The following is an 11,147-nucleotide window of genomic DNA, read 5'->3' on the forward strand; positions in this document are numbered from 1 at the left end:
GTTTTTGTCCCAGCAATGACTTCTATCGAGATAGTTTTAGTTCGAATTCTCGCATCCTCTGAAAAACGGTCTTTAAGGGTTTCGCATTGTCTGTAACCAATTTACTAAACACCAGGAGGTCATCCAGGTAAATCTGGCATACTGATTCATCTATATCTCTCAAAAATTCGTCTGTTACCTTTGAAATGTATTGTTCGCGTTCTTCAGACCAAACGGCATTCTCCTAAATTCTTAGTGGGTGCATACAAATTTGGTGATACCTTGCTTTCACGTCTAGGGTGCTAAAGATTTTAGTCCCTCCTAGTCTGTCAAGGATATCCTCAAACCTCGGTATCCGATACTTATCAGCGACGGTACTATCATTGAGCTTACGTTAATCGATGACCACCCTATATATCTCCCCGTTCTCACCAGGCGTGGGCTTCATCCACACCGCCCACAACGAACTATTTTAGGGTGACATACTGTCTACAATGAATCATAGTCTTATAAAGTTTTCGATTTCGTCTCTTATGTTCTTCCGGAGTGCCTGTGGGTATTTTCGATCTCTAACACATGTCACTCTTTCCTGCTTTAGTGGAATCTCATGAACCGTCGTTTCTGTTGAACTCAATACTTCTCTTTTATTAAAGAAAATACCGTCAAATCCGTTGCAATGGCGTCCTTCCAATTCTCCACCTGCGTTACTGCCCCTACTCGCGCCTTCTCGTCTGCCATTGTTTGTTGGCATCTGCACTTCTTTCGTCCGATTTTAATATTCCATTTCCCCTTACTGGGAATTCTTTTATTATCTTAGCCCCACCTTCTCTAAAAGATCACAACCAATAAACACCTGAGGAGCATCCTATTCACTACATGAATTGTTGAAATGCCCCCTTTATCCCCTCACTTACCCAGTCCTATCCTCTATACATGCATGATCCACCCAGAGTGATTAATTTACATTTGCAAACCTTTACTTGGAGTGTCCTCCCCTTGCCGCTAATTAGTACTTCTCTACAAGAAATGGTGTTTGAACTGCTCATGTCCACCAGACAGCTTACTCCTTCGTTCACTCGGATAATAGGCAGACCGCTCTGCTCTCCTTTCACGTGATAGTTCGTCAATGTGCGGTCGCCTCTCTGCTTACATCCTCCTCAGATCTCACGTGTTTTCCTTCCTCCTAGTCCTCGCCTCCACGTGCTTTCTCAGTTTCTTTGCTCACGACCATTCTTTTGTTCATCCACTTCGTCTTCAGTTTTTGTTACTCCTGAAACTTCCGCCGACTCACTTGACGATCCGCTCAGTCTCTGCCGAAGGCTTTTTCTCTGAACTTGTTGGGAATTGACCTCCATTGTCTCGCCTTCTTCTATATATGTAAGTAATACTTCCTGAATTATTAAATTACAGATTAATGAGGTCGTTAGACATTAGTGAACCCAACAGAACTAAATTTTAGTGTGTTTCTTATGTTATTGTAATGTTCACTGCTTTTACAAAATTTGCTTATTATTTTTGAACTTGTTGATCTCTCCATTTATCGTCTATTTTTCAATACACACACAATACAAAGTATTATTATTATTATTATTTACTAATTACTTCTTTGTCTTACTAAATTTGTATTTTGTTTCTCTACACTTCTTTTTTTGACTTACATATTTCATTATTTAGGTATATTTTCTTTCCATTTTTAAATTATTATTATTAAATTAAATTATTTATATTTCAAAGTTTCTTTGCATTATATAACTTTACATTTTATTAATTATGTTATTTTACTCACGTATTTAATTACCTATATATACCTTTAATTTCCCACTTCTTTCATTACATTATTTTTATCATTACGTACAATTATTTACTTTAATCATTCTATATATCCTTTATTCACTGGTTGTTATCTTGTTTTTCTTCTTAGCCCTGATGAAGGTTATAAATGCTGGCCGAAACGTTGGCACTAGTAAATAAGCTTTTTAACTTACTGTTATTCTCCGATCTCACCTCCAACTATCTTCTTTTCATAAATATTATCCAATACAATACTTATTTCTAATTTTCGTTTTTTTTATTTCTCTAAATATGAGAAAATAAACAAAAACAATATAGTGATTACAATGGTAAATTATGATAAATTTAGCAATGAAATATTTTGACAAGGAAATCAAAATTTACCAGAAGAAAAAAAGTTAAAAACATTATTATTAAAATTAAAATTAGTTTAATTTTAAAAATATCGTATTCTCATTTCGGAATTCCACTTTAGTATTAGTGAAAAAATAAAAAAATTTAAAAATGCGTGGAAATACATAGATCAAGCAGACAAACTTTGCGGCTCTCGTAGCATCAACGTCTAGAGAAGTGGGGGAAGCTGCCCCTTCCTCTGGCCTAGCAATTACAAATCTCGCGGCTTTAATCCTCAATCGTATTTTTCTCTTTACGATCACCATATGCTACAAAAATGAATCTGTTTGCGCAGACTTGTTTTATTTGCTTGTGGTGAAGTGCCTATAACCTCACTTTTTTTCATTTACAAATAATAAAAAGATAATTTTTTAAATCCCAAAATAATTACAACAAAAATTAATGAACCAATTTCAGTAACTTCTATGGGGTTCTAGATGGTAAATTTATTATTCGGTATTCAAATGAGAAGAAAAGTAAATTTGCCCCGAAAGTGCTGCCATCTCCTGAAAAAAAAATTTACTAAAAATCGGTACATTTAGCCTTAAAGGTAACCTTAACTAGAGTGGAAGGGTCCAGTTCTAATTGTGGTACAGCCACAGAATAAAAGTCAACTTGTCCAAGTCAGAATAGGACAGACACCACTGGAGACATGTGGTTACTAAGATGATGCCTCAACTTTCTCACTGTCATGTAATCGATAATTGTTCCATGGGACATCAGTGGAGCAAGAGAATATCCTTGTCTCTGATTTTCCTTTCAATGCACATGTATTAGGTCGAAGTAGCACTTAGTTGGGGTGCCCACTTATCTTAGAGCATGTTTTTTTTTTTTTTTATTGATATTTACAACTGTATACAAAATACAACAAGTAAATTTGATCATAATGACATAATGATAATGATATGATACAGCATGTAGAGAAATTACCCACCCAGTAGTAGAACTCTAAAAACATTTTACAATATAAGTTCAGGAGGCCATCTTCTTTTCAGGGGCCTGGAGGATTGCCAGGAATGGAAGAGGAAGTAAGGTTAGAAACTAGTGGGTTTGGGTGGTTAGGGAGTTTATAATGGAAGTAATATGGGGTTCGGGGGCTAAATCGGTTACATAAGGAACATTTAGGTCTTTATGGATGATTTAATTAGTAACAAAATAAGGAGCATTGAGGATTTTGGATTGGATACGAGAGGAATTCAAAGGTTTAGTGGAGCCCCAAAGCTCAACTCAGTATGTCCAGATAGGCCTTATTTTTGTCATGTAGATCTCCAGACAGATGTCTTTTGTAATGAGTTGGAAGTTTAGACCATTTGTCTAGTAAGTGCTGTAATAGTCGGAATCTGCGTGGCTTCCTGTCTTTTCTATTTTGTGTGAGGATTCCAGGTTAGTCGTTTGTCAAGGTGTAGTCCAAGATAACGAATCTGTTCTACAGGGGTAAGAGGCAGATTATTAAAGTATACTGTAGGGCAGTCGGCAGGTTTACGATGAAGAGTAAATGTGATTTGATGGGATTCATTTTTATCCTCCAATTTCGAAACCATTCTTCGAGGGTTGTGATATGGGACTGGAGAGTTTGGGATGCAATCAAAGGGTTATTACTAACTGTGAGCACACATGTCATCAGCATACGTGGTAAGGATAGTGTTAGGAGTTGTTGGGATTTCAGCTGTATAGATGGTGTAGAGGATGGGACCGAGGATACTACCTTGAGGTCAGAACATGGTAAAATCCCTTCCTGAAAACTTAATCATATGCAGCTTTATGGTTTATAGAGAGTAGACATGAGATCACCAAACACATTAATTTTGAACTTTCCAATTGAGAACACCTTATATTTCTAAACTTCTTCAAACATTCAATTATAACAAAGTATAAGTCAAAATACAACAAGATAATTAAAATATATATAAAATTCTGCTAACATTTTTTCGTCTCATTAATCCTTATAAAGTTTAAATGAAACTTCACCTTTCCTGGTAGTGCTTGCTTCTTCTATTTTTTCAGTTCTGACTTTAAAAAAATAAAAAAGAAGCATTCTCAACAATTTATTATTTATGTTGTGATTTATGAAAAGTGTTATATTCAATCACAATACAAATACAATATTAAAGAAAAAAGAATAATTTCCAAAAAAATATCTGACTAAATCCTAATAAAATAATAAACAACGAACCATTCAAAAGACTAATGTGAAAGGTAATTTTTAAAAGTCAATAATGGTAACTAAAACTGTGAAAATCTATAATTATTATTGAAATTAAAAAAATTCCTCAACAGACTTGATATGTGACCTATATATGATATGTGAGGTATATGGTATGGAAGTGGTGATGGTGTTCTTTTCACCCTAAACTAATGCATGCATGCCAAATGTTTCTTTAAACTTGTAAGACTATGTATATAGGTATGCCGAAGTATTCTGTTTAGGGATGAAAAATAAGTTAAGTTTAAAACTCATTGAACAAAAAAAAAAAATCATTAACTTGAAATGAAAATTAAGAATACTTTAAACTTAGCTCTTAATTACACAAATATGAAAATGATAATTAAATACAAATTTAACTGTTTATTGTATCAAAATATAAATCAATTTACAAATATATAAAACTTTCAATACAATTTAAAAAAAATACTTATAACCATGATAGTGATGATAAAAAACCTGAGATTTTAAAAATAAAATAACAATTAATGAAAAAGTTGATAATGAAATGGAGAATAACATAGAATTCCATAAAATGTAACAAGTTTTATTACTTAAAATACATCTAAGACCCTGATTCACATGACAGCATGAGGCACATTAGATAATAGATTTGAATACCTCCAAAAATGAGATTGCCTTATTTTTCTTAAAACTGGCATGGGGTAACTGGAGGACTAGATTTTTTTTAAAACCAATATAATAAATTTTTAACAAGGAGATACTTGATAAAAGGGAAACCTAATTATTTTTATCATAAATATTAAGTTAAGTAATACCAATCATTGTAGGTGAACTCAAAGGTAATGTAGGTAATGATCCAGAGAAGAAACAGGATCTATGGAGAAAAAATCTACAAGGACAATGGTGAGATAATCCTGAGCCTTTGCCCATCAATTACCACAATGGTAGTGAACAGCATTTACCCATAAAAGCGAATCCAATTGAACATCAGAAAACAGCCATAATGAATAGTCAATTAGAGACTATTCCCTAATACAAAGAAAATTATTATTTTTTTTTTTAAAAAGAAAGGAGTGGTGGACCGAAGAAGTAAAAGAGGGGAACAAAAGGAAGAAGTTCTACAAGAGTCAATAACTGAACAAGGGCAAGGAGACATATTTTGTAAAATATGCAGCAGAAAAATGTTAATGTTAAAAACTGGTTAATTAGAAGAAAGCACTTAAAATAAAATATATCAAACATAAGCTAGCAGACATTCACAGCTTGCTAGGAGATGTGATGGAAAGGTAGGAAGAATATTTTAAGAGTCTATTCACAAAGACAACAATTTTATTAATCCTGTGATACTGATAAAGTCTCAAGTGAATATTTTTGTATTTCCTTCATATTTCTGACTATGTTAAGTCTAAATAAAAATATGGATTAAATATATATATATATTTTTTAATGGATTTGAAATGGGTGTCACCTGTAATTGACAATAGGCACTGACACAAATTATTGAAATGTAATTTACAAAATGTTTTTTTTAAAAAGACATATATTAATAACATTGCGTATTCAGTTGATATAAAATGTAAATTTATTGTTTTTGGTAACCTTTTTCGTTTCGTAATTAGAGTAAAACAAAGAATAAATCATGCAAGTTATTGAAACCTCAGAATGCTTCAACAAAATTGTTATAACAAATTAACAGTTTGGTAACAGACCCATTCTTATTTATTTTACGATTTAACATTTCAAATGAAGTTATCTTGGTGCACTTGAATAGCTAATGATATCCACTAATTTTTTTATACACTCTCAAAGTTGTGTCATGTATAGGTGACAATAGATGCTTGAGGGTTAAAGAAGAAATATATCAGGCCTTAAGCTAACTCTACCTGAAGTACTGAAATAGTGTTTCTCAGACAAGCTTAAAAGTACAAGAAAGAATGCTACTACTTAAGACACCAGAATCCTGCTGAAATGTGAAACAAGAAAATAGACTGTCACAGAAGGACCACTAGTAAAGAATCGTCGAGACCCATATAGGGCACCAGTACCCATAGAAGTAGAAAAACACAGGGATATTAGCATAACCTCCAATCAAGCTATGATTATGAAGAGTTTAACTCCACCACAGAAGACCATCAAAGATGAAAATATAGCTCCTTTCTATAATTGTTCTAGTATGACACTACAGTGTCTCTTAGGCTAAAACAGCTAGGACCATAGGTTACAGTACTGGTCATGAACAAAGTATTTGTAAAATTTTGGTAATCAGATCCCTGGAGTTTTTCCTTCCATAAATCAAATTTTCTATCTCCCCTACCCCTAAATAAGGGATGAAACAAAATATTCTGTCAATATTCAAAAATATTAATTAATAGATTGACTAGTATGGAGAGACTTTATATACTTAAGTCCTTAAAAAAAAAAAAAAAGGAAGCAATTTTTTGAGGTAAAAATAATGAACATCACTTAGTTTCTGCCAAGAAAACAACAGTTTAACCAATGATAACGCTGCACAGCTTCATGTATGAGATTGGGCAGTCTCAGCTTTCTACGATTCGAACTTCTGTCACTATTTTTTTCTTTTTTAATCCTTTAAATATTTTGCTTTAGAAAAATAGTGTTAAATGATTTGTCATTTTACACAAAACTGAAAAGACAGGAAACTGTACATCGATTCCGACTATTACAGTACTTACTAGACAAACGGTCTAAACTTCCAATCTATTACAAAACACTGATCTACATGACTGTAATAAGGTTAATCTACACATTTCACTCCATTATAAACTAAAATCAAATTTACTGGATATGAATATAAATTTCAATAAAGACATGGAAAAAAAAAAAAGTTTTTCATTTAAGCCCTGTTAGACTATTTCAATGAGGATAAAACCTATCAGATATTAAACCCCACATAATTTTACAATGTTTTACAGAGTTTAATCAAAATTGTTAGAGCTTTTTATGAGATGATCCTAAAACAGTGTAAAATTGTTTCTCTAAAGTAGGGGCATCCTTCTGGTTGGTTAATTTCAACAAAAAAGTTCCAGTAACATCCCAGGCATACAGATGCCCAAAACATGTAAATTCAGCTTCGAAAAACTTTTAATTTTTTTTTTTTTTTCAGCGAGGCTATTCACACACAGACTGTTTTGCAAGACTTGGTTATTTTGACCCAGAGGATCTCAAAATGTTTATTTCTGTCGAAAATTCAAGTTCGAAATTTTGCATGATCACAATTTTTCCTCTTAATATTTATCAGTAAGTGAAAGAAAATTTTTTTAAATAAAGTGCGGACTGAGAAAACTAAATGACCCATCAAAACACTTTAATTTGTATTCATATTATCTTTCTTTATATACAGGGAGTCCTAGTATACATGCTCCCTATTATCTATACAATTTTTGGAATTTAGGTTTGATTTCCTCTATGTCATAACAGTTGCTTTTGAGGGTATAGTATTCTAACCTTCTTCAGCACACATAGCTCTGGAATTTTCAATTGGATGGGGTAATATTTTATATGGATTTTGATGTTAAATAAGATTTTAAGAAAAATTCATACCAGAGATTTTTTTGATCCAGTATAAATCACCCCCTAAAAAAAGAGGATTGAGCATGTATACTGGAACAATCTAGGGTTTCATTCACAATAATTTTGTATTTTACATGCCTATTTTATAAACATGATGAATGCATGATCGACTGATATTGAAAAAAAAAGAACTAATCAATAATTAAAAAACTGACTTTACAGAGAAAGTCTTCAGTTCGATGGCTTTATACTCATGTCAACGAAATTTATAGTGAATAAGGTATGTTTTAAATTCCTTAATGAAAACCTAACAGTAACTAATAGTAAATACACTTTTTTTTAAAAATTAATCCAATTAATTGTAGACTTAATCTCTAAAGTTAACATAAAAAAGTTAGTGTAGTTATCTGTTTCCATGTTCTATGAAGTTTTAATAATTAATTGAATTATAAAAATGTCTTAGGTCAACCATTTACAGCCACCATATCTCCCATATCACTACAGCTACCAACATATAATCACCATAGTGCACAATGAGAGACTCATGGCTACTACCAGTCACAAACACCAGTGGTTTACACTTTTTTCATTCATTTTATACATGCACACCCAAAAAAAATTACAAAAAAAAAAAAAACTGAGACATAAATATTATGTATGTTTATGTTAGAAAATAAATTGTTATAAATTAAAAGTTGCATGAGGAGAAAAGAGAGGGACAGAGTAATGTGAATCTTCAACAATCTTTGGTGTGGCATTCATTCAAACATTAAAATAGTTTTGGATTAAAACTGTTATTACATTCAATATTTAAACAATGAAATTCATTATTTAACTAGTAAAATTGAAAGGCAACTTCAGGTGTCTAAGTATTCACAGAGTATTAAGACCAATAAGAGTACTGGCAAATGTGAGCATGAGCCTGGCTGACATTTAAATATTTGAATATCGTCTGTATGATACATCTTGGTCTGTAATATTTACTCCTCCAACAGCTCCTTCCAGACTGTTGGTATCTGATGGTGGCAGGTCATATTGAGGAGGGAAATCAGAATGTCTTCGACTGGAATATCTTAAAATAAAATAAAAATTAAATTAGAAAATTGAAAATTATCATTCTTTTTCAAGTAATTAAAAATATATATTTATTGAAAAAAAAATAAAGCATTTAAAAAAATGCCACATGTCGTTTATACAACATTACCATTAGATTATATTTTTTTCAATTAATATTTATAAATAATAATATCACAGACTGTTTCGCAAAACTCAGTAACAAAATCATAGATCTTGAATTAAAAAAAAACAAAATATATTGAATAAATAACAGACAAAATAGAAAATTAACATCTTAAGTTGTTATAATATTCAATAACTATATCACAACAAAAAGATTAAAAACTGCACAAAAATTTACAATGATCACTTCCAAATTAAAAATAATGTTTAACTTAATGAAACAATAAGAAATACCATAAATAACAATATAACTCACTCAATACCAGTAATGCTTAAAATGCAAATCAACTAACGAATAGCTATATGATATTACAGTAACAATAAAATTGAAATTCTAGAAAAGTGTAATAATTTTCATAAAGAAGAAAAAATGATTACCATCAAAATATAAAAAAATATACTGAACCTTTTGTCATTAGGGAAAAATTTCAAAACAAATATAAGGAAGTAATATATTGTCTTGGAACTTGCTATATACTAGTATCATCTAGAATAAAATTAATTACAGATTTGACAAATACATTCCCTGAAAAAACACCTATGAATCTTAAGATTTTCTTAGTTTTGGAGCCTCTCCCAATTTTTTATTTTGTTTATAATAATAGGATTAGTCATATGAGAGGCATAAGAGATTAGTCATATCAAAATTACTCACTATTTTTCAAGGTTTAAATGTTTTTCATGATTTATGACAACTTTCAGGCTGTTTCTATGTTTTGTTTGCTCTGTACAAAAAAATACTCTCTTTCCCTTTATTAAATGTTTTACCCCATTCATTGTGTCTAAGGAGGAATGGAATCACTGATATGAGGAGAGTTGCCTTCAACAATACAAATGGTCTTCTCTGAACTCTGTCACAGCTATCTGAACTGTTAAGGGTAGTTTTGATTCCATACCTCCTCAGTCCAAGATTGTTCTCAAGTAAATCTTAGTCTCTGTCTATGCTGTTCTGCAACAAGAAGAGACCTTTCACCTTCTTCTAATGGTTGATTCTGACACTGTTATCCCCCGAATACTAGAAACCACTTTTCTAATGTCAGAAGTTATTGAATTAATTTTCCTGAGCAATAGTAATAGTAGTATTTTAAGAAAACAATCGTCGATGGTTTGGTGAATTATGAACGAACTGAATTTGCTCATCTTGAATGACTTCCAGCCTTTCTGTACTTTATTTCACCATTGGAACTCTTGAGTTATGAGAACTACGGCAATTACCAACATAATACTAAGAGTCTCTTTTTTGGTGAAGAGCAAATATTCTTACTGCAAGGCTCAACTCATTATCACCATTATAAAAACGCAAGAAGGAGAAAGCAAACATCAATTAATAACAGGCTGAAAGTGAAACTGAAAAAAATCATGAAAAACATTTAAACCTTAGTTTGTTAAAAAAATTTTTAAGGTCTCAATAATATCTTACTCATTAACTTCTTGGTTCTGAAGTACATTGGGGTAAGGTGTCAAGTGGCTTGTACTATCTCCACTGTACTCAGGAATACTTCCAAGAACTGAATGAGTCGGAAAGTTTGGTATTCTTGAATAAGGAGGAGGAGGAGCACTTTCAATATTGGATGACTTTTTATAACAAAGGATTGCTTCTTTGGCTTTATCTACAATATTTCTGGCTGTTTCAGACCCTAAAAGATTAATGGATTTCATACATTAATTACATAATTAAGTGACATGATGTGAATATAACATTGTCAAACCTAGTCATGCTCTGCTCCTTAAAAATACGTAAATAATTGGATTATTTGTTTAATGAACAGATAACCAATTAACGTTACCCAGGATTCAAAACTATTTTTCCAAAAGTTTAATTAAATGAGTTTACAGTTGTTATGAGTTAGCAAATGAACATATGCTACTTCGTGTCCCACAATAGACTATTTTCCAGTGAACTAAAATAAAAATCAGTAGTGAAAAAACAGTGTCAGTGAGATAATAAGTGATACTGCTCACATGAGAGCTAAAATATAGGTGAGTTGTCGCTTATTTATTAACTTTTAGTGAATCGTGTATACGTTCCTTAATACCAACAGCAGCC

The 11,147-nt window shown here is 31.6% G+C and overlaps 1 protein-coding gene across 1 annotated transcript in view; it reads right to left on the reverse strand.

Moving 5' to 3' along the window:
• Nucleotides 1-4,390: 4,390 nt before the first annotated feature.
• LOC106687626 (uncharacterized) overlaps nucleotides 4,391-11,147 on the reverse strand; it is a 24,430-nt gene continuing 17,673 nt past the window's right edge. The window contains exons 5-6 of the mRNA XM_014431609.2: nucleotides 10,521-10,737; nucleotides 4,391-8,933 (exon numbers count right to left, since the gene is read on the reverse strand). Of these exons, the coding sequence (XP_014287095.1) occupies nucleotides 8,795-8,933; nucleotides 10,521-10,737 (356 nt within the window). The 3' untranslated portion in view covers nucleotides 4,391-8,794. The remainder of the gene's footprint in view (nucleotides 8,934-10,520; nucleotides 10,738-11,147) is intronic.

This window comes from Halyomorpha halys, unplaced genomic scaffold (genome assembly GCF_000696795.3).
Source record: "Halyomorpha halys isolate HHAL.00 unplaced genomic scaffold, Hhal_1.1 Scaffold989.1, whole genome shotgun sequence".
Classification (NCBI taxonomy): Eukaryota; Metazoa; Arthropoda; class Insecta; order Hemiptera; family Pentatomidae; genus Halyomorpha; species Halyomorpha halys.